The following is a 22,895-nucleotide window of genomic DNA, read 5'->3' on the forward strand; positions in this document are numbered from 1 at the left end:
AATGTCACATTTCAGGCAATTCACCTGTCGTTTCAGGTGCATTAGTAAAATAACGAAAGGAAACATAAAGGGAAAAAAGGCAAATGTGTAAAAAAAAGAAGTCATATTTCATAGGTACAATAATAGATGTTGAACAATAGGTACATAAACATTGTAAGTTAAATTAAATTTTAGGGTCAATTAAGGAAAAATAGGAAATCCAAAAGCACAAGGACTTTTTGTAAACTCCAGCACTTATCCAGGTGTTAGCTGCTCCCGTTGGAGGCTAGTCTAGACTATAGGGGAGCTCTCTCTGCTCCTCAAGGACTGAACTCAGGGATACCTTGACAAATTATTCATACCCTGGCCGTGTTAAACTAAATTTGAGTTTATTTTATTCTTGTTGGGGATTTCGAGGCAAATGCAATTGTAAAGAATCCTATAGAAGAATCCATTTGGATAATCTGGAGATTTCTAACCAACTATCAAGTTACAATATTAAATATTTCTGTATAGGCGTATGAAGTCTTCTACTTTATACATGACAAAGTATTATTATTTTTATTTCTGATATTCATTTGCGGCGGCACGGTGGAGAACTGGTTAGCACGTTCTGAGATCCCGGCGTTAAATCTGGCCTCGCCCGTGTGAAGTTTGCATGTTCTCCCTGGGTGTACCCCGCTTCTAAATATTTTGACAGGCAGAACAATTAAAAGGTCTTCCACTAGATGGCAGAAGGTACGGTAAAAATGAACGTGTACCCGCCTGTTGTCATTCATACAAAACAATAATACCTTTGAGTTCAATAAACTGGGCCAGATTTCAAAGTAATTAAGTAAATTTGATCATCATTATTTCAGTTTAGTGGGGTGCCGTTTTCGTCACGTAAAATATGTGCCTTAGCTCAATAAAGGTTAGGAAACACTGCATAAATCTTATTTCATATAATACAAATCACTTTTTTGTTGCCAGAGATTTGGATGTTTTTGGCTGATTCATGCTGTTTTTGTTTCCAATCAATACCTTTTGCCAGACGATCCAAGGGGGTGGTCACCGCACGTTATTATATGGGCATGCGGTCCTTCTGCGTCACTCTTACAGTGGAATGGTCTGTACACACACTGCTAGAATTCCCATCCGACATTTTCCAATGACCTTTTGATCTTTCATTTTTCAGATGAATACATGCATTGATTTTGGATATTGTTTATCTGCGCAGTACCTGTGTTGTCTATCCACCTCCCGATCATCCACAGACAAATTAGCTTTTGATGTGGGGCTGCAGGAAGACACCGCAGGTATTTATGGAAAATGTTTCTATTTCTAATCTTTTTGTCATCGTCCTCTCTTCGTTTTAGTTTAGGACGGCACGATATTGGAAAAAAATGACATTGTGATTTTTTTTTTTTTTTTTTTTTTTTAAACCTGCGATATATATTGCGATGTGAAATAATACACCATCAGTGTGGGGAAAGTGCAGTTCATCGTTCCAAAAATGAACTCATTTTTTTTTTTTTTTTCAATATGTTGCTGACTGGCTATTACCCTCAAAATACTGGCATTTCAGTTCCCCATTGTTGCCACCCATTCAGTCCACACTAGCAGCCAGCTGCATCTTCCACCCTACAATCTCAAGAACATGAGAAAAAGCGTGTTGCTTGAACGGTGTTTTTTTTAAAATGAGGAATTAAAACAAAAACAGGACCTTTGTCCTTAATGTGCAAACAAAACACGCAACACGGTATGACAGGAACGATGGTGAAAGGACATTGATAACTTTGCATTCCTCACAGCTCTGGCTGACTATATTAACAAAATATTTTATCATATCTAGTCTTATATTACAATTTTTTTTTTAATTACATATTGTAACAGTGTGATCATACAGTGTTTTAACTAAAGCATTGTGATACAAATAATTTTCCTACTAATCCATTTTTACAATTTTGTACCGTATTACAAAAGAACACATTCACTCCCATTTACGCAGTGTCCCTGAATGGACTTCGCGGGCAGCTGCCGCGTGCCCTGCCTACAGTAGTTTCATTCTCAAGAGAGAAACAGGAAATGCAGCTGCACATTCCTTCTATGAGAAGAGCCATACAGGTTCCTCTGCTGATGACTTTTAATATTACAGTTGATTCACTGTGTATTACAGAACACCAACATCGCAGCAGGCCCTGCGATGTGACTATTGCGCACAATGTAGATCAACAAAATATCGTGAAGTCCTATTTCACTTTCAAATAAATTGTTTCACATTTATCAATGCCTTTTTCCTCATTTCCCTGGAATGACACTGAATAATTGCTGATAGAATTGTATCAAATTGACCAAAGGCTTTTTGTGAGTCATGTTTTACTGTGTCTCTGTTCAGGTGAAGCATGCTGGTGGACCATTCATCCAGCATCAAAGCAACGTTCCGAGGGGGAGAAGGTTAGGGTGGGGGATGATCTCATTCTGGTCAGCATTTCATCCGAGAGATATCTGGTAATTAGCTTCTGCATGTGACGAGGAAGCTCAAATGTACTGTGAATATAAGAAGTCTACACACCTCCGTTTAAATGTCATGGTTTTTGTGTGATATGAAACTAAGAATGGAAATCAGTTCATCTTTTTACACCATTAATGTGACCTACTGTATATACTATATATACTATATACAATGGAAAGGGAAAAAAAATAGCAAGAGGAAGGAAATAGAATGGAAGTATAAACAATGAGATAATGTGGTTGCACAAGTGTGCACACCTCTCAAAACTGGGAATTAAATTGAATCACATTTGAACTCATGTTAAATGGGATCAGCAGGGAGCTGCTGCCATGTGGGCTGGCTGTGGCTCAGTTGGTATAGCTGGTAGTCCACTGACCGAAGGGTCGTCGGTTTGAATCCTGGCCTCCAACTGTCCGATGTCAAAGTGCCCTTGGGCAACCTGGTTAAACAAAGGAAATTAATCACAACAGGGTGTTCCTCTGTGATAGAAATGATTGGCTGCACGCTTACACAACACTGCATACACTTCTGTTTGATACATCCCATTACAGATACACACCCAGATCTCCTTATAAACATATAGCTGCATTACATTTAGTCACACCGACACAACAAACGCACAAAATGTCAACACAGGGTGCACTGGGAAATTCCCTCTGGGCACGCTCTCTGGACCCCGGAACTTTCGGTAACTCAGAGCGTTGTTGGAGTGTGCCATTCGATACTAACAGAACTGACACATTCAATATGGCGGATGTACTGACGTATCCCTCCCAATAGCCAGCATGTTCATTCGTAAAATTATCGAAACTGAAGCAAGCTCTGTGTCTCTGAGTACCGCAAACTCGGGGAGCGGTGAGAACGTCGGACTGGGTTTCCGAATGCACCCAGACACCGAGGCGAAGCTAGGATTGGTCAGAGACTGCATGACGTCACGACAGGAAGCAGCTTAGGCCACAAAACAAGCGGACGAAAGCCGTTCAGAGCCACGTGCACGTGCAGCACTGGTCCTTCACCAAGTTGTTTGACTCCGTATTTCCAACTAAATTGTAAAACTTTTCATCCGGCCTAATCATTGTAGAAACACCCCAACCGGAATAAATGAAGCGGGAAATCGAGCTTTGAACGGTCGGCAGGCTAAACCTGGGCCACAAATCTTCTTGGTTCTGTTTTTACCTCTAACAAATGGTGCCGTGACCTGTGTTGTTTAAGTTTAAGTGGCACAAAGTTTAAAGAGACGATAAGGGTACGTTTTTTAAGAATTGAAAAGGTTGGAAAAGGTGTTTTATTGTCGATGTGGGTACCGACGTGTTCCCACCTAAAGAGGTTTTAAAGCCCTAGATTCATCCGGCGTGCGAATCTTAGAAATAGGTTTAGGTGCCCTGAGGAGCCAAATTGGCAAATTCTAAAAGGTTGAGATTCCCAAACTCTGCGGTGATGGTAGTTTAAAATATATGATATTTCACGAAATTGCACGAGTGAGCGTTGGAAGAATTTTTACAAGGTATATTTATGGTAACTTGCACGGTGTACGACTGGTTAGCACATCTGCCTCACAGTTCTGAGGACTGGGGTTCAAATCCGGCCTTGCCTGTGTAGTAATTGTATGTTTGTAAGTATGTTCCTCCCACATCCCAAAAGCATGCATGGTAGGTTAACTGAAGACTCTAAATTGCCCATAAGTGTGAATGTGAGTGCGAATGGTTGTTTGTTTCTATGTGCTCTGCGATTGGCTGGCGACCAGTTTGACGAAGTAGTTCTGAGCATCCCAAATAGAGAGAGAGTCGTGATTGGTGCAGATTGTAATGGACATGTTGGTGAAGGAAATAGGGGTGATGTAGAAGTGATGGGTAAGTACGGCATCCAGGAAAGGAACTTGGAGGGAAAGATGGTGGTAGACTTTGCAAAAAGGATGCAACACTTGAGCACTTTTTTCCAGAAGAGGCAGGAACATAGGGTGAGCTACAAGAGCGGAGGTAGAAGCACGCAGGGGGGTTACATCTTGTGCAGACGATGTAATCTGAAGGAGGTTACCAACTGTAAGGTAGTGGTAGGGGAGAGTGTGGCTAGACAACATAGGATGGTGGTGTGTAAGATGACTCTGGTGGTGGGGAGGAAGATTAGGAAGACAAAGGCAGAGCGCAGAACCATGTGGTGGAAGCTGTGACAGGACGAGTGTTGTGCAGCTTTTCGGGAAGAGGTCGAACAGGCTCTCGGTGGACAGGAGGAGCTTCCAGAAAACTGGACCACTGCACCCAAGGTGATCAGAGAGGCAGGCATGAGAGTACTTGGTGTATCTTCTGACAGGAAAGGAGAGAAGGAGACTTGGTGGTGGAACCTCACAGTACAGGAAATCATACAAGGAAAAAGGTTAGCAAGAAGTGGGACACTGAGAGGACCGAGGAGAGATGAAAGGAATACATTGAGATGCGACACAGGGCAAAGGTAGAGGTGGCAAAGGCCAAACAAGAGGCATAGGATGACATGTATGCCAGGTTGGACACTAAAGAAGGAGAAAAGGATCTATACAGGCTGGCCAGACAGAGGGATCGAGATGGGAAGGATGTGCAGCAGGTTAGGGTGATTAAGGATAGAGATGGAAATATGTTGACTGGTGCCAGTAGTGTGCTAGATAGACGGAAAGAATACTTCGAGGAGTTGATGAATGAGGAAAATGAGAGACAAGGCAAAGTAGAAGAGGAAAGTGTGGTGGACCAGGAAGTGGCAATGATTAGTAAGGGGGAAGTTAGACAGGCATTAAAGAGGATGAAAAATGGAAAGGCAGTAGGTCCTGATGACATTCCTGTGGAGGTATGGAAGCATCTAGGAGAGGTGGCTGTGGAGTTTTTGACCAGCTTGTTCAATAGAATTCTAGCACGTGAGAAGATGCCTGAGGAAAAGTGTGCTGGTGCCCATTTTTTAGGAACAAAGGTGATGTGCAGAGCTGTGGGAACTATAGAGGAATAAAGATGATGCGCCACACAATGAAGTTATGGGAAAGAGTAGTGGAGGCCAGACTCAGGACAGAAGAGAGTATTTGTGAGCAACAGTATGGTTTCATGCCAAGAAAGAGTACCACAGATGCATTATTTGCCTTGAGGATGTCAGAAGGCGCTACATTGTGTCTTTGTAGATCTAGAGAAAGCGTATGACAGGGTACCCAGAGAGGACTTTGGTACTGCATGCGGAAGTCTGGAGTGGCAGAGAAGTATATTAGAATAATACAGGGCAGCAGAACAGTGGTGAGGTGTGCTGTAGTTGTGACAGACACATTTAAGGTGGAGGTGGGACTGCATCAGTGTTCATCCCTGAGCCCCTTCCTGTTTGCAGTGGTGATGGATAGGCTGACAGATGAGGTTGGACTGGAATCCCCGTGGACCATGATGTTGGGAGATGACATTGTGATCTGCAGTGAAAGCAGGGAGCAGGTGGGGGAACAGTTAGAAAGATGGAGGCATGCACTGGAAAGCAGAAGAATGAAGATTAGCCGAAGTAAAACAGAAGATATGTGCACGAATGAGAGGGGTGGTGGGGGAAGAGTGAGGCTACAGGGAGAAGAGATAGCAAGGGTGGAGGACTTTAAATACTTGGGGTCAACCGTCCAGAGCAAAGGTGAGTGTGGTCAGGAAGTGAAGAAACGGGTGGAGGAAGGTGTCTCGCCCAAGGACACTTCGACATGCAGACAGTTGGAGCCGGGATTCGACCAGCTACCCTTCGGTCACTGGACGAACCACTTTACCTACTGAGCCACGGCCGCTGTTTGCGCCAGACATACCTTTTGGAATTATGGCCAAAAAAATTCAACCTTGGGTTTCATCTGACCATAACACATTTTCCTGCATGCGTTTGGGAGGTTTCAAGTCTTTTTGCAAAATTTCAAAATACAACGCTGCTCATCAGAGGCACTTTAAATAGTGGCAGATGTGTGATGACACATTTAATATGAAATTAAATGTGATCGGTAACCCAGTCACATCCTTAGTTATAAAGAGGTTATGCAAACTTGTGCAGCCAATTGAATTTCCCACTTTCGAAAATATATATTTTTCTTCAATTGACCTGTTCAGGTCTATAGGTCCCATTGGTGAAAAGTTTGGAAATTATTTATCTCTGTCTCATTTTTTAATATTACAATAAACTGGCATTTGAACAGGGGTGAGTAGACTTTTTATATCCACTGTCCTGATTTTCTGACAGACAGCAGAATCAATTGTTCCATTAATCACAGAAAGTCGTCCAGGTACTGAAGTAGAAAAGCAGCCCAATACCGTGACACTGCCATGTTTGTGGATGGCATGAGGTTCTTTTGATAAAATGCTGTGTTATTTTTACACAAACTGTAACTGGCTGCACACCTTACAAAAAGTGCAACGTTTGTCTCGTTAGCCCACTCTATACAGCGGCTAAAATAAGTATTTAACACGTCACCATTTTTCTCATTAAATATATTTCCAAAGGTGCTATTGACATTAAAATTTCACCAGAGTAATCCATACATACAAAGAAAGTAGAACAAATAAACTCAGAAATTAAGTGATACAGGGAAAAAGTATTGAACACGCCAACTGGTGTTTATTTAATACTTTGTACAAAAGCCTTTGTTTGCAGTGACAGCTTCAAGACGCTAGTAAACTAAACTAGTCGCACGCATTGCTCTGGTGTGAGTTTGGACCATTCCTCCACACAAGCAGTCTTCAAATCTTGAAGGATTCTGTGGGCTTCTTTTATGGACCTTAAGTTTCAGTTGTTTCCATAGATTTTCGATTGGATTCAAGTCAGGTGATTGGCTGGGCCATTCTAGCAGCTTTATTTTTTTTTCTTTGTAACCAATTGAGAGTTTCCTTGGGAGTATGTTTTGGATCATTATCCAACTGAAAATGTCCACCCTGATTTCATTTTCATCATCCTCGTAGATGGCAGCAGATTTTTGTCAAGAATGTCTCGGTACATTTTCCCAATCATCCTTCCTTCAATAATGTGAAGTTTACCAGTACCATTTGCTGAAAAGCAGCCCCACACCATTATGTTCCCACCTCCGAACTTCACTGTTGTTATGGTGTTTTTATGTGCGGTGCCATTTCTCCTCCAAACGTGGTGTGTATTATGGCATCCAAAGAGTGCACTTTGGCTTGTCCAAATGTTGTTCAGGAAACTTTAAACGAGCTTTGACATGCTTTTTTTTCCAGCAGTGGGGTCTTTGCGTGATGAGCGTGCATACAGGCCATGGCGGTGGAGTGCATTACTCACTGTTTTCTTCGTGACAACAGTACCTGCTAATTCCAGGTCTTTTTGAAGCTCTCCACAGGTGGTCCTTGGCTCTTGGACAACTCTTCTGATTATTCTTTGCACTCCTCTGTCAGAAATCTTGCGAGGAGCAGCTGATCGAGGCAAATTTATGATGGGATGATTGGCTTTCCACTTACGTATTATGGCCCCAACCGTGCTCACTGGAGCATTCAGAAGCTTAGGTATGCGCCTGTAACCAATGCCCTCGTAATGCTTTGCAACTGTCTTGAGACAGCTCTTTTCTCTTACCCATCATGAAATGTGCCTTGACCCTCACCTTGGCAATGAGACCTTATTGTAGGCCATCAATTAAGACTTAACCAGCCGATATTAATTTGCACTGACAAGGGGCTGGATTGCTGTTTGATTATTGATAGATTTGTGTGTGTGTGTGTTGTCAGAATTGTTTTTCCCCTTGGAAATCTTCCATGGATGCTATTGCTCATTGTCTTTTTGGGTTGAGCCTTGAACACTGACTTTAACTGAGGCCAATAAGGCCTTTAGTTCTTTGGATGTCATTCTTTTGTGACCTCCTGGATGAGTCGTCATTGGACTCTTAGAGTCATTTTGGTGCGCCTACCGCTCTTGGGGTCGTCCACAACTGTTCCTGTTTGTGGATAATGGCTCTGATCGTGGTTCGCCGGAGTCCCAACAAGTTGGAAATAGCTTTGTAAACCTTTCCATTGATGGATAGCTTCTTCTTCTTTGAATTGTGGCATGATGCTGTTTTCCCCCCCCTCACATCATTTTTCTCATGTACTCCTGTCAGTCAGTAGATTTGCTCTTAAGATATTTTCAACACTTTAAATTCATTCATTCATTCATTTTCCGTACCGCTTATCCTCAGTAGGGTCGCGGGTGTGCTGGAGCCTATCCCAGATATTTTCGGGCGAGAGGCGGGGTACACCCTGAACTGCTCGCCAGCCAATCAACACTTTCACATGTTTAATAATGTATTTAAAAAATAGCAAACCATGAATCAATGATTGATTATTGATGATTTGTGAAAAAAGGTGAAATTGACCATATTTGGACATGCAACGTTATTCAAACAGGATGTTCTCAGAGGGGGCGGCACGGTGGATGACCAATTTGCACATCTGCCTCACAGTTCTGAGGACCCAAGTTCAAATCCAGCAGAGCCTGTGTGGAGTTCGCATGTTCTGTATGTGCCTGCACGGGTTTTCTACAGGTTCTGCGGTTTCCTCCCACATTCCAAAAACATGCATGGTAGGTTGATTGATGACTCTAAATTGTCCATAGGTGTGCATGTGAGTGTGAATGATTGTTCGTCTATATGTGCCCTGTGATTGGCTGGATGACCAGTTCAGGGTGTACCTTGCCTCTCGCCCCTAGTTAACTGAGATAGGCGCCAGCACGCCCACCACCTTAGTGAGGATAAGTGGTATGAAAAATGGATGGATGGATGTTTTCAAAGGGGAGTGGCCACTGAGCTTAGTTACAGTTTCAGCAACAGGTTGTATGCAACACAGAGATACACAGGTTGTAGTACAAGATGACCACTAGAAGAAACCTTGACCTCAACCCTATTGAGAACCTGTGCAGAATCCTAAAACGAAGATCTAGGCAGAAACCATTAATCAACTTGCACTTTCAATGGTTGTGAGAGTAGTTAAGGTGATATTGAGTCGTGACTATGTTGGCATGTTTTTTCATTTGCATTTGTTTTTTAAAAATGATGTCTATGACCTAATGAAAGGTTTCTTGAATTCTTACAACCTTTTTGATTTTTTGAAACTGTTGTGCATGAATTTCATTTGTGCATGATAGTTTTGATTTTTCGGTTTTTCGGTTTTCGGTTAGTTTTATATGTATGTATATAAAATACAGTGTATTATGCAAGTAGTCATAAACTTGTGTCAGTAAATGATTTGTTTTTTTACTCATATGTTTGTGTTCCTATAGCATCTATCCTATGGCAACTGTTATCAAAATGTAGATGCAGCCTTCCAGCAGACTCTGTGGAGCGTTACTCCAATCTGTTCTGGCAGTGAAGTGGCAGAAGGTACAGAAATATTTCTTCATCACTCAATGTTGACATTGTATATTATGCTATATGCAATCGATCTGATCTTGTTTTCTGTCGCACTGTTTTATTCGGGCCTGACCACAGGGGTTGGGTCACTGTGTATACTAGTTTTACGATGAACAATCGCCTTTTTTGGGGATCTCAACATTCCTGAGACTTTTTGCACATCGGTGTCCTGGCGACAATGTATTTACTGTATTTTAGGGGCCCCCAACATGACCGCTCCCGTATCGCCCAGTGTAAAGTGTATTCCCGACACCAGTTTCACAGATCGACATGAAGTTCGCTAATGAAGTCTCAAAGACACATCCAAACCAGAATCATAATCGTCCTTATTTTGCCAAGTACAAAAACACACAAGGAATTTGTCTCCGGTACTTGGAGCCTCTCTAGTACGACAACAGACTACAACAGAGAATACATTTGAGACATAATGACATTGAGAAAAACAGTCACTGAGCAATAAAAGGTTCCTAGTAATCTGGTAATGGCGACACAATTTATTATTAATATCATTTTTTTGACAATTGTGCAAAAAGATGCAGATTCCTCTAGCAATTAGAGCAGTTTGAATGACTAATAGAGCAATAGTCTGGTGCAATGACCATTGTGTAAAGGACGCCGAGACTTCAAGGAGTGTATGCAGTTTAAAGTGACATCAGTACACATAATGCAGGAAGACATGCAGTTGAACCTCGTTTTATGAGCTTAATCGGTTCTTGAACACGGATTGGAAATTCAAAAGTGTACAAATTGAACATAATTTTCCCATACGAAATGATACAAAAATGAATACCTGTAATTGGTTCCAGCGTCAACAAAATTTCATCCACGATGAACACAATATAATATACAATTGTCGAGTGGTGGCATAATGTAACAATTATCACGTCTAATTAATAGTACAAAATATGCCAAAATTGGGAACAATGTAATGAATGATGTGTATGATCGATGGTACAAAATAGACCCAGATTGTTGATCGGTTACATATTCAGGAAACTGTTATTGCGATTGACTAGAGATATTACAAATGTCCACCAGATGGTGCCAGAAAAACGATACTACAAAAGTCCACCAGAGGGAGCCAGAAATAAAGGTCAACCGGTCATGTAAAACTACAAATCGGCACTAGATGAAGCCAAAGTAGAGGTTAAAAGGTAATGCAAATGTTTTTTCCACAGACGCCAATACAGTCTTATGCTCATTTGCTTGCTCATATTAGCAAATATGTATAATCTGTAACAGCTAATTACATATATTTTGGTAACTAAGTGTTAGGAGCTCACAGTCATCTGTGCCCACACTGTTATATGTGACATAGATGATGAAGTAATAGGACCTTTCATTGTATAAGTGGGAGTAGCAATGAAATGTTATTTAGTGGATACATTGTGTCATCAGTGATGTTTGATGATGTAATGAGGAATGTTTTTGTGTACACATACACTGTCATATGATTGATCAGGTGTGAGCTACCCCTTGGCACTAAAGTAAACACAGAGGGTTAGGTAACATAATGTCCACAAGATGGAGCCATGCTTGACATAGAGGGTTAGGTAATATAATGTTCACTAGATGGAGCCAGGCGTAACCATATTTTGTCCCCATGGCAACACGGGGCAAACGCTGTATGGAAATGAACAACAGGGAAGTGAAACGTCAATGGTGAGAAGTTTCATCCCACTTGGGGAAATTGCCATTGCGTAACCTCTATTCCCGTTGTATGAGAGGTGTAGCCTTTACAGTAACTTTTGGCTCTGAGTGTTACTGTTATTACCTTTTTTAAGGCATTAAACAGGAATGAACCAAATGTTTTTTTAGGATTGTTAACATTACCTTTTAGGGACATGAGAGTAAGCCACCTCTGGATGGCTCTATAGTGTTCTTATATGCCAGAGTAACGCTAGGAGGGTTGAGCCAAAGCCCCCGGTACGGCCGTCCGATATAAGGCAAAAACTTGAGATTTTAGCGCTCTTGTCTTCCCGTCGGTCAGCAATCGAGGTCCAGCAGCTTAGTCTCATATCTATCTTCATGCAAGACACAGGATGATTAGAGCGGCAGCTTATGAAAAGACGACTTGAAGAATCTTTGACAGAGAATAGTGGCGATCAAAATAAAGGAGTTTTGCCACGACCCGAGGGACTGAGCCCTTGACCTCTCTCTTCTAAACCCACACCTACTCTGAATACCAAATTTGAAGATGAAGCTCGTCGGAGGAATGCTCGACCTGATCAATCGAATATTCCTATTTATTTATTTTTATCATGTTTTGGATTTTCTCACAGACATAGTAACACATTAACAACATGACCTGTGACTATTTTACTCCTACGATTGAATGGTTGTTTCAGCTATAACTTAAATAATAGCAGTACAAAGACTGTCAAACTTTTCTAAGTCAGTACCAAGTGCAAAAGTTCACTAGAGAAGAAGTGTAGTTAGAGTTTCACGTGGCATCTGCTAAGGTTACTCTGTTGAGGTGCGGCCTAACGGAAGCAAGGCTGACGCTTCATAAGCGGGTGTGAGAACCTAGGCAAATCTGTCTCGACACCGGCTAAAGCAAACTCCTGTCGCCGTTTACGGTCCGCTGTGTAATACGCAAGGACAACTGGTAGCTTTAACCCTTTAGTGCCTACGGTGCAGGGGAGCCTGGGGTAAGCGAGATCTGACACACTAAACAGCGCTGTACATCAAACATGACAAGGGTTGATCGCTCAAAAAGCTCTATTAACCAAGTTAACAACAAGAACAAGTGGAACTGTCCTCCTCATTCAAATCCAGCTACCCGGCCGACACGCACCCAAACAGTGTCATATCAAGAGTCCCTCTCGTGCGTTCACAGCCAGTCGAAAATCACAAAACCCCTTTAACTTTAACCGCCAGGTTGCTGTAGTCTTAAAGAATAAAAAATGAAATCGACTTTACCTTGACTTCTCGGCTTGCAGCTTCTTCTCTTGACAACAAGTTGGCATATGTAAGTGCCTCTCCATCTCAAGTCAAGTCCCCCCTTCCAGGATGTAATGGATGTGGAGTGGGCAACATTTATCACATAATCTGGTGCTGTACAATGTTCATTATGATGGCAAGATGCTGCACAATGTTCATTAAGATGATATAAAAGTCAATTTAAAGAGAAAAGGTGCCACATGGTCGACGCCTTCGGTGGTTCTGCCTCAGGACATGGCCCGGTTAGTCAGAGCTGAATCCTCCATTACAACTACTCCGGGGGAAGTGGTATACCTCAGATCTTGTCCTAGTTGGTCGGTGCAGAACCCAAACACCAAAAGCCTCAAATTCAATCGTCACCTAGACCTCTCTCCGAGCAGGAGACGAGGGGGGAGGAAATATGACAAGTGGAAGTACTTGAACCTTTTTAAAACCACAGGGATCCCTGGCGACACCGTGGCGCATGTGTCTTTCAAATTACCATAACTCCTCGCTAAAATGTGCTTAAACCCTTCAAGCGCCATAATATTAGATATACTTATTAAAAACGCCTGGTCTTTTTTGTCTATTGAATGATGGAAATTGCACAAAGTAGCGAGGCGTTACGGTAATTTGAAATACACATGTGCCACTGGTGATCCCCGTGGTTTTAAAAGGGTTAACTAAATGCCAAAGAGTAGAAATAAGTCAGGATTTAAACATTTCTACTGTGGTAGAGGCTCTAATATTCACAGGTAGGCTATTACAGAGTACTGGAGCCTGAATAGAAAATCCTTGAGAGCCTGCGGACTTCTTTCTGGCTCTCTTGGTCACCAAAAGACCAGTAAGATAAGAGGGTGCTAATCTGTGTAATATTTTATGAGTAACAGGACCTTAAAATCACATCTCAAGTAAACCGGAAGCCAATGCAAGTTGGCCAGAATGGGGGTAATATGATCGAACTTTCTCGCTCTCGTCAAAAGTCTTGCTGCAGCGTTTTGTACTAACTGCAGGCTTTGAATATTAGACATGGGAAGACCAGAAAGCAGCACGTTACAATAGTCGAGGCGAGACGTAAAAAATGCATGGACTATGATCTCTGCGTCACTAGCGGATAGGATGGGCCGTATCTTAGCCATGTTGTGAAGATGAAATAAACGCAGTTTTGGTAATATTCTTGATATGCTTTTGAAAGGAGAGAGTTGAGTCAAATACAACGCCGAGATGTTTTGCTTGCTCACTTTGGATAATGGTGCTTCCTTCAGTGGTATCCTTAAACAAGTGGCTATGTTTAGCAGGGCCATTAATCAACAGCTTAGTTTTCGCAGGGTTATAATGGCGTGGCGTTGTCGAGAGCGTTCCGCAGAGCCACGTGAAACTCATTTATGAGAAAATCTATAGGACTCACGTAGAAAGGAAATCAGGCAATTGCTGAGGCTAATAGCTCAGCGAGTGCAGTAGCAATTGAAGAACTCATATTACGGCTGCTATAGTTTTGGTCGTGGGCCGAACAATGGAAATGGGCCAAGACTTCAAATTTTATAATGGACGGACATAGTAGTGCTATCGGGAATTAACATTACATTTGCGGTCGCAATGCCCCGGGTTAAAACCAAATCTAAAGTGTGACCGTTATTATGGGTCGGTTCCTTTTCATTAATTGCACGAAACCAAAAGTATCAATTATTGTCTGGATCGCTGCACTAAGAGGTTCCGACGGGGAATTTATATGAATATTAAAGTTATTCAGGATTAATAGATTGTCTGCGTGGGTCACCATGTCAGCAATGAATTGTCAAGAATTCATCTAAAAAGCCAAGATGGAATGCAAGATAGAATGGCAATGATGCTGTTGTAGCGTATATTGGTTTGGATAAAAACGTAATTAATTTAGGAGAAAATAATAAGCCGGAAGCAATGCCTACGTTACTTCTGGTTTAGCGTGATTTTAAGTTTCAGTGTTAAAATCAAATTATTTTCATCTCGAAAAGGGGCTCCACGTCTCTTTTTCGATGTGTAAAACGCCAGGACAAAGGGACAAAAACCTTGATGTCTTGATATCTGAAGTTTGCTACAGGAATTAGATAAGCGTTCTTGATAACCAGGGGTCTTTGGTCGAACCCAAACACACACAAATGAAACCGGTAGTGACTTTTGACAGAACATTTTATGAGATCTAACGGGAACAAGGCAGGGAAAAGCAAAGCAAAGCACAGACAAACATTGGTAGAAGGAGGCTGAACTTCTGATGTGAGGGCGGAATGAGCGTGCAATGACATTGCATCGAGCTGGGGGTTCCTGCTGTCATTAATTTAAACCCAAATATGCACCAATCTGTACTTTTTAGTCGACCGCAAGTTGGATTTACGTGCGTGGAACAACAAAGGCAGGCTGGTCGATCTCCCAAGTGTTTGGCCGGTCCGGTCCGCACGGGGACTAGGTGGCTTTGGCGGAAAAAGGAGGAAAAAAGGGAAAAAAGCAAGAAAAAGAGTTCCAAGGCAGGGTGGCTGAAGCTCGCTGTCGCTCTTCACAAGATGCTCGGAGCAGATGTGCCGCTTCCTTCCCAACGGAGCTGCGCAGGCACCCAAAAGGGTAGCTCGGGGTGCTGGCAGGGTGCCCTAGTCTAGGTTCAGAAGGAGGTGGAGGGGTGCTCGGGGCCGCTTAGGTCAAGGAGGACCTCCACCACTGTCTATATGAGGTCAAGTTCGGGTTCAGCCGTTCTTTTCCGACGGAAGACTTGGGAAAGCATTGGAGTGCTGTTCTAAGCAGTTCCGCGGCTTCTGTGTCTTTTGGTAGGGCAGGTAGGCTATGCTGAGAGTCATGCAGTGATTGAAGATGGTTAGGGCCACTAAGTTAAGGTATGGAGCAGGGCAGGAATGCACAAACAAGGGTTTTGGCATCTTAGCGTGGTTGATGTGAATTGCCTGAGTTCCTTCAGATTTTGTTTGTTCAAGAATTTCAGGGTCAAGTTTGAATTTGTTTTGTTTGAACAATTTAGGCATCACAATTTGGCGGTAGTAACAACATGCAAAGGGGCATCTTTGAGGGCGTTGCTGATTGAGGGAACTACAAGAAAGGCTTTTCCTCGGAATTTAGGATTGACATGCAGAGCTGTGGAGTTTGTAAGGAGAAACCCGAGATGGGCCAGATTAGTGGGGCCTGTCAGGGCCGTAGACCGAATAATTTTAATGACGCCGAGGGGGCCCAGATGTGGGAGAACTCTATCCATTGCTGAGTTGTCTATGGAGTAAGCAATTTCACATGACGTATCGTTCTTCAACCTGTTAGCAGTCTGTGTATGAGCATAAACCGTTAGGAGCAGCGACAACAGAGTGGTTATGATCTGCCTGTTTTGGTTAAGGGTTGCACTGCAAGCATCGAGAACTAAAATGGCTACTCTTAGCGTTTTCCTTAGCGACCAGGAATTGGTTACTTCGTTAGCCATGCGTTGTAGTGTGGTGGGAATTTCGGAATGGAATTCCCTAGGTTGTGTCTCGATGGTACAGCGCGCGATCACAAAACATTGTTAATGGTGTCAACTTGAACGGCCAATCGGACAAGTCCATCTGCCCTAAGTAAGTATTATGCGGCAAATTGGGGACTACGAGGAAGCAGTGAGTTAACGAGCGATGGTTCCATTTTTTTGGTTTTTGAAAAATTAAAACCAAATCAGGTTTTTCCTTTATTTATTTTTTGTTAAACAAATCAGCGGCGATTAATAGGGGACACGCTGCCTCGATTTGTGTTCGCTCATAGCTTCCTAGCGGCTGAGGAGCGGCCAGGAAGCTAACAAGCGTCCGGTTCATGAGCGCCCGCGACGGGGCACTCGAGGACAAACCGAAGCCTATACAACGGTTCAAAATCACAAAGGAGTGAGCCAACGTCATCCGTGAAGACGAAGCCTTAAATAAAAAAATTACCAAATGACGGTCTGCTTTGAGCGTTTCAACACAAAGCAAAGATGACGACCGTTACGGGCATCACGTTTTTTTTTTTTTTACAAACACGAAGAGCTAACACTTTCGCTCAGAGTTCAACTGACACACAACAGGGATTCTCGGTGTATCACACCTCTAGGGGCGGCCAGTGACTTCCCAAATCTCCTATTTAGCGAAGCTCAGAATAAAATTCCCCAACCTCCAGACGCTATAAGAAGGGTGGAAAAAAAAAAAGGGTATCGCACAAACGCCCAGATTTCCTGAACCGTTTTGCGACCCTCAAAGGCCTTTTTAACAAGAATTTACGTAGGAAATCTTCCCACAGTTCAAAGCATGCAGTGCACAAAACACGGATACCCAAATGACATTTATAATTCCATAAATTCGCTCCAGTTTCACTCGAGGGCTACTCTTAGTTTCTTCACGCTCGCAAGTGCTCGGGACTCAGCAGGCATAGGCTCCATCTCGACCATGACACTAATTAGAACAAGTGGTAAAGAAAAATGTCAATTTATCAGGTGCTTGTTTCAAAAGCGCATTATCCATGTCATGATTGTTACTGTGTGTCGCAATGCACTCGATTCTGCTATTCTCGCCACACCAGACCACCAAAACCTCCACGATTACTGAAATAAATTCAGAATTAATTGTCGACTTCCTATTTCTCTGATGTAGGAGTCATACATTATGCACGTGGTATGCCGCATACAGTTGTTCATTTGTCCTTTACTTTTTGACTTATTTGTCTTTTCTTAACCTTTGCGCAGGCTTCTTGATAGGCGGGGATGTCTTGCGCCTCCTTCATGGTCACATGGATGAGTGTTTAACTGTTCCATCTGGAGACTACGGGGAGGAGCAGAAGAGGTAATATGCACACATACATGCTCGTAACATTAGAAGTCCAAGAGAGCAGCCATTTGGCCGATCTCTTAGCTGGGTGTTTTTTTTTACCTAATATCCATAATCACCTGTGATTGGTAGCCTTTATTTCGTAAATGTAGTCATTATTTGCAAGCCAAGGGTGATATATAGTGACGCCCGGCCCCTGTCCTGATCGCTCACAACTGCCTTCTGTCTCTACTCTATAGCAATAAACAAACAAATCAACAAAAATGCTAATCAAATTTCAATTTAGAGTAGACATTAGGAACATTAGCAATTAGTGAACTACCCATTTTATTCTCAAATTTAGCTTTTCATTACAGTTCACGCCCCCGTCCACCACGTCACAGCACACCACACCCACACATGGGTAAAGTACTTTCGTGTACGATATTATAGAGGGGGGGGGGGGGAGGGGGTGACATTTACATGCGAGCTATAATGACAAAGCATGCAGCCATCTATAACACTGTAAAACATTTTTGTTATTGCTATGCAATGTGTTGTTGCTTTTATCTAACATTCGTCATTCCTTAACTAAAGTGAGCTTTACAATGACAATATATATATATATATATATATTTAAAAAAAAAAAATTATAATTTTTCAAATTCTATTTCTCATTACAAAGCGTAGAAAACACGTTTTGCATGGCCAGTCGTTTCATGCTATGCTATGCTATAATTAGCAAGTCGATTTCATGCAAATTTTTCTTCATGCGGTATGTTCTTAGTTTATATCATTTTGAGTTAATTTTTCCAAATTGACCCAATAATAAACACATAAGTGAGATTTTAAATGACAATGATTTGCATCATTTTATTATTTTCACCTAATCCTTTGTGTCGTTTTCTTTTTATATTTGACTGGGGTTATTATTTAATGTTTGTGACTTTAATGTTTGATTGACGGAATCCTGGCTGTATAATCACTTTTACATCCATGAGATTTCCTTGATCTTCTTTCAGAAAAATTATCCTAACTCTTTGCTTATTTTGATCTTAAATCTTAAATTATTTTTGTTTCAGTTAGAAAGAAAGAAAGAATAATGTTCTAAAGACATCTTTTGACCATTTGAAAACTGCGACTGATAATGGGTTATTACTATTATTATTATTATTATAATAATATTTATTTTTTGCATCACCAGAACGGTGCATTATGAGGGTGGAGCAGTGTCCAGTCATGCCAGGTCCCTGTGGAGATTAGAGACACTGCGAGTTCTGTAAGTATTTAAAGTGTGTAAAGACACACTAACAACAGACACATTCACAACCAGATCACAGTTCCAGTTATAGTACTGTATTATATTGTATATTGTATATTATATATATTAGAGCCCGACCGATATGGGATTTTGGGGGTCGATGACGATACTGATATTGGGGGCTTAAAAAAAATAGCTGTCATCCAATATATTGGCCCATAACACACATATCAGCCAATATATGAAATCAAAAGGAATGTTCACAGAATACATATTGTACATTAACACAAATGCTTATAAAACCCAAAATATGATTCAAGTTAAAGGGGCAAAACACTACTTATTTAAAGTAAGGAACTTTAATTAGTAACACTGTCAACTCGGCCTGCGGTTACTATTTTGATGGTATAACACGGTTTTAAAAAGTCACGTTTTCAAAACCGCTAATACTTTGTAATGGTCATGCTCTCGCCAGATGGCACCGTGACCCCCAATTTCGGATGGGGCAGCATCTGTCTCCCCTCCCCCGCCGAGACAAACAGTCACAGGGATGCCTGGTTTATCTCACACAGACGCTAAATGAATTACCAGCCAGTCTGAACGAGCTCAGTTACCCCAGACATCTGGGCTTCCAGTCATCAGAAGACCCCCTGTGTGTGCAGGGCTCAAGATACCAACCCAAAAAGTTTTAAAATCCGCTGGTCCCGCATGCCAAGATAAAAAACTCAAGACCTCTGGGACAATTAATGGAGCCCAGCGACACCCACTGGCGGTGGAGGGTCACTGCCAACGGCGACCACACTCGAGACCAGCTTCACCGAATTTGAATGTTGTGTGACATTTTTAAGAAATTTGCATGAATGCTCACATGGCCTACCACCACACCAATGTCACTAGTGATTATACAACCCCAATTCCAATGAAGGTGGGACATTGTGTTAAACATAAGTAAAAACAGAATACAATGATTTGCAAATCATGTTCAACCTATATTTAATTGAATACACTACAAAGACAAGATATTTAATGTTCAAACAGATAAACTTGTTTTTAGCAAATCATTAACTTAGAATTTTATGGCTGCAACACGTTCCAAAAAAGCTGGGACAGGTGGCATAAAAGACTGAGAAAGTTGAGGAACGCTCATCAAACAAACACCTGTTTGGAACATCCCACAGGTGAACAGGCGAATTGGGAACAGGTGGGTGCCATGATTGGATAGAAAAGGAGCTTCCCTGAATTGCTCAGTCATTCACGAGCAAAGATGGGGCGAGGTTCACCTCTTTGTGAACAAGTGCGTGAGAAAATAGTTGAACAGTTTAAGGACAATGTTCATCAACATACAATTGCAAGGAATTCAGGGATTTCATCATCTATGGTCCATAATAAAGGTTCCGAGAATCTGGAGAAATCACTGCATGTAAGCGGCAAGGCCGAAAACCAACATTGAATGCCCGTGACCTTCGATCCCTCAGGCGGCACTGCATCAAAAACCGACATCAATGTGTAAAGGATATCACCACAAGGGCTCAGGAACACTTCAGAAAACCAATGTCAGTAAATACAGTACGGCGCTACATCCCTAAGTGCAACTTGAAACTCTACTATGCAAAGCAAAAGCCATTTATCAAACGCCGCCGGCTTCTCTGGGCCCAAGCTCATCTAAGATGGACTGATGCAAAGTGGAAACGTGTTCTGTGGTCCACATTTCAAATTATTTTGGGAAATTGTGGACGTCGTGTCCTCCGGGCCAGAAAGGAAAAGAACCATCCGGACTGTTATGGACGCAAAGTTCAAAAGCCAGCATCTATGATGCCAATGGCATGGGTAACTTACACATCTGTGAAGGCACCATTAATGCTGAAAGGTACATACAGGTTTTGGAGAAACATATGCTGCCATCCAAGCAACGTCTTTATCATGGACGCCCCTGCTTATTTCAGCAAGCCAATGCCAAACCACATTCTGCACGTGTTACGACAGCGTGGCTTCGTAGTAAAAGAGTGCGGGTACTAGACTGGCCTGCCTGCAGTCCAGACCTGTCTCCCATTGAAAATGTGCGGTGCATTATGAAGCGTAAAATACGACAACGGAGACCCCGGACTGTTGAACAGCTGAAGCTGTACATCAAGCAAGAACGAGAAAGAATTCCACCTTCAAAGCTTCAACAATTAGTGTCCTCAGTTCCCAAACGTTTATTGAATGTTGTGAAAAGAAAAGGTGATGTAACACAGTGGTAAACATGACCCCGTCCCAGCTTTTTTGGAACATGTTGCAGCCATAAAATTCTAAGTTAATGATTATTTGCTAAAAACAATAAAGTTTAGCAGTTTGAACATTAAATATCTTGTCTTTGTAGTGTATTCAATTAAATATAGGTCGAACATGATTTGCAAATCATTGTATTCTGTTTTTATTTATGTTTCACACAACGTCCCACCTTCATTGGAATTGGGGTCGTCGTATGGCCTATATTGTAACTGCTTCCAAACTTCAAGTGCCATATGATTTCTCACCTTCTCAGGGCGGTGTACTTACTGCAACCTCCAGAGTGCGAGGAAGGAAATGTGCTAAAATCGATGGCAGAAAAAGCCAGCGAAGCGAAGAGCTGTGCGGCTTTTCTGATTTACGCATACAGGAGAATATGCCCCAAAATGAGGGGTTGATCTAAGCCAAAAATGTCACAGCCAAGTTTTCATCCCACTCCAGCCCTGTTTGTGAACAACTGAGCCTTTTGGGAATCTTACTTTTATACCCAAAGATGACACACCCCTTTTTCCAATTAACCTGTTCACCTGTGGAATGTTCCAAACCGGTGTTTTTTGCGCATTCCTAAATCGTTGGCTGGTGTTGCACCTGTTTCAGATTTTTGGCAATGTGTTGCAGGCATCAAATGAAAAATGAGAGAATATTTGCAAAAAAATAAAAAGCTTTATCAGTTTGAACATTTAATATCTTTATCTTATCTGTCTTTGAAGTGTATTCAATTGAATATAGGTTGAAAAGGATTAGCGAATCGGCGGCGCGGTAGCCGACTGGTTAGCACGTCTGCCTCACAGTTCTGAGGACCAAGGTTCAAATCCGGCCTCGCCTGTGTGGAGTTTGCATATTCTCCCTCTGCCTGCATGGGTTTTCGCCGCTTTCCTCCCACATCCCAAAAACATGCATGGAAGGTTAATTGAAGACTCTAAATTGCCCGTAGGTGTGAATGTGAGTGTGAATGCTTGTTTGATTATATGTGCCCTGAGATTGGCTAGCTACAAGTTCAGGGTGTGCCCCGCCTCTCGCTCAGAGTCAGCTGGGATAGGCTCCAGCACACTCGCCACCCGAGTGAGGATCAAAATCAGAATCAGAATCATCTTTATTTGCCAAGTATGTCAAAAACACAAGGAATTTGTCTCCGGTAGTTGGAGCCGATCTAGTATGACAACAGACAGTCAAATGAGGTTAAGCGGTATGGAAGATGGCTGGATGGATGGATTTGAAAATTTGACTTACAAGTGAGTTTTTTCTAACCATGGTGTTTGTTCTGCCCTCCTTGTGCATTTTGGCAGATAGCGAACATTTCTTCAAAAATGAGTCCAAGTGAACTTGGTTCAAGCTGTTTATTGCCACTTCGAGTTTATTGTAAAACTAAAAATAAAAAAAGAGAATTACGTGTTGTGTATTTGTAAATAAAAAGAATGTATTATGTGTTCAAATAAAATGCTTAACTTCAGAATAATTCTTTGAAAAAAAACCTAACAAAATACAGACCATACTTCATGTTTTGATCATATGGGTAGAAGCAAAATCATGCATTATAAAAATGCATTATACATAGGTTGAAGGGTTTTCCAGAATTTGAGGTCAACTTTGGGGGTGCACATTATACATGGATGCGCATTATAGATGAGACATTACGGTAATTCTTTTATTCTATATAATTATGTGATTACTGAATGCGTTTATACAGTACAGTACTTTATAATGCTGTTTTTCTTTTTACAAAAACATGTTACAAAAGTGTTTTGATGTTTGCAGGGATTGAAAGTAGTAATGGCAGGGATTGAAAGTATTAATGGCATTCCATTTTTTTTCGTTAACCTTTTTATTATCTATTTACAGTGGATATAAAATGTCTACACACCT

The 22,895-nt window shown here is 41.8% G+C and overlaps 1 protein-coding gene across 2 annotated transcripts in view; it reads left to right on the forward strand.

The window, feature by feature from the left end:
• ryr2a (ryanodine receptor 2a (cardiac)) overlaps window positions 1-22,895 on the forward strand; it is a 325,067-nt gene that overhangs the window by 22,233 nt on the left and 279,939 nt on the right. For both annotated transcript variants that reach the window (XM_061755631.1, XM_061755632.1), the window contains exons 4-9: window positions 1,013-1,087; window positions 1,199-1,277; window positions 2,357-2,469; window positions 9,686-9,785; window positions 17,443-17,539; window positions 18,708-18,782. In XM_061755631.1, the coding sequence (XP_061611615.1) occupies window positions 1,013-1,087; window positions 1,199-1,277; window positions 2,357-2,469; window positions 9,686-9,785; window positions 17,443-17,539; window positions 18,708-18,782 (539 nt within the window). The remainder of the gene's footprint in view (window positions 1-1,012; window positions 1,088-1,198; window positions 1,278-2,356; window positions 2,470-9,685; window positions 9,786-17,442; window positions 17,540-18,707; window positions 18,783-22,895) is intronic.

Source organism: Phyllopteryx taeniolatus, chromosome 19, assembly GCF_024500385.1.
Source record: "Phyllopteryx taeniolatus isolate TA_2022b chromosome 19, UOR_Ptae_1.2, whole genome shotgun sequence".
Taxonomy (NCBI): domain Eukaryota; kingdom Metazoa; phylum Chordata; class Actinopteri; order Syngnathiformes; family Syngnathidae; genus Phyllopteryx; species Phyllopteryx taeniolatus.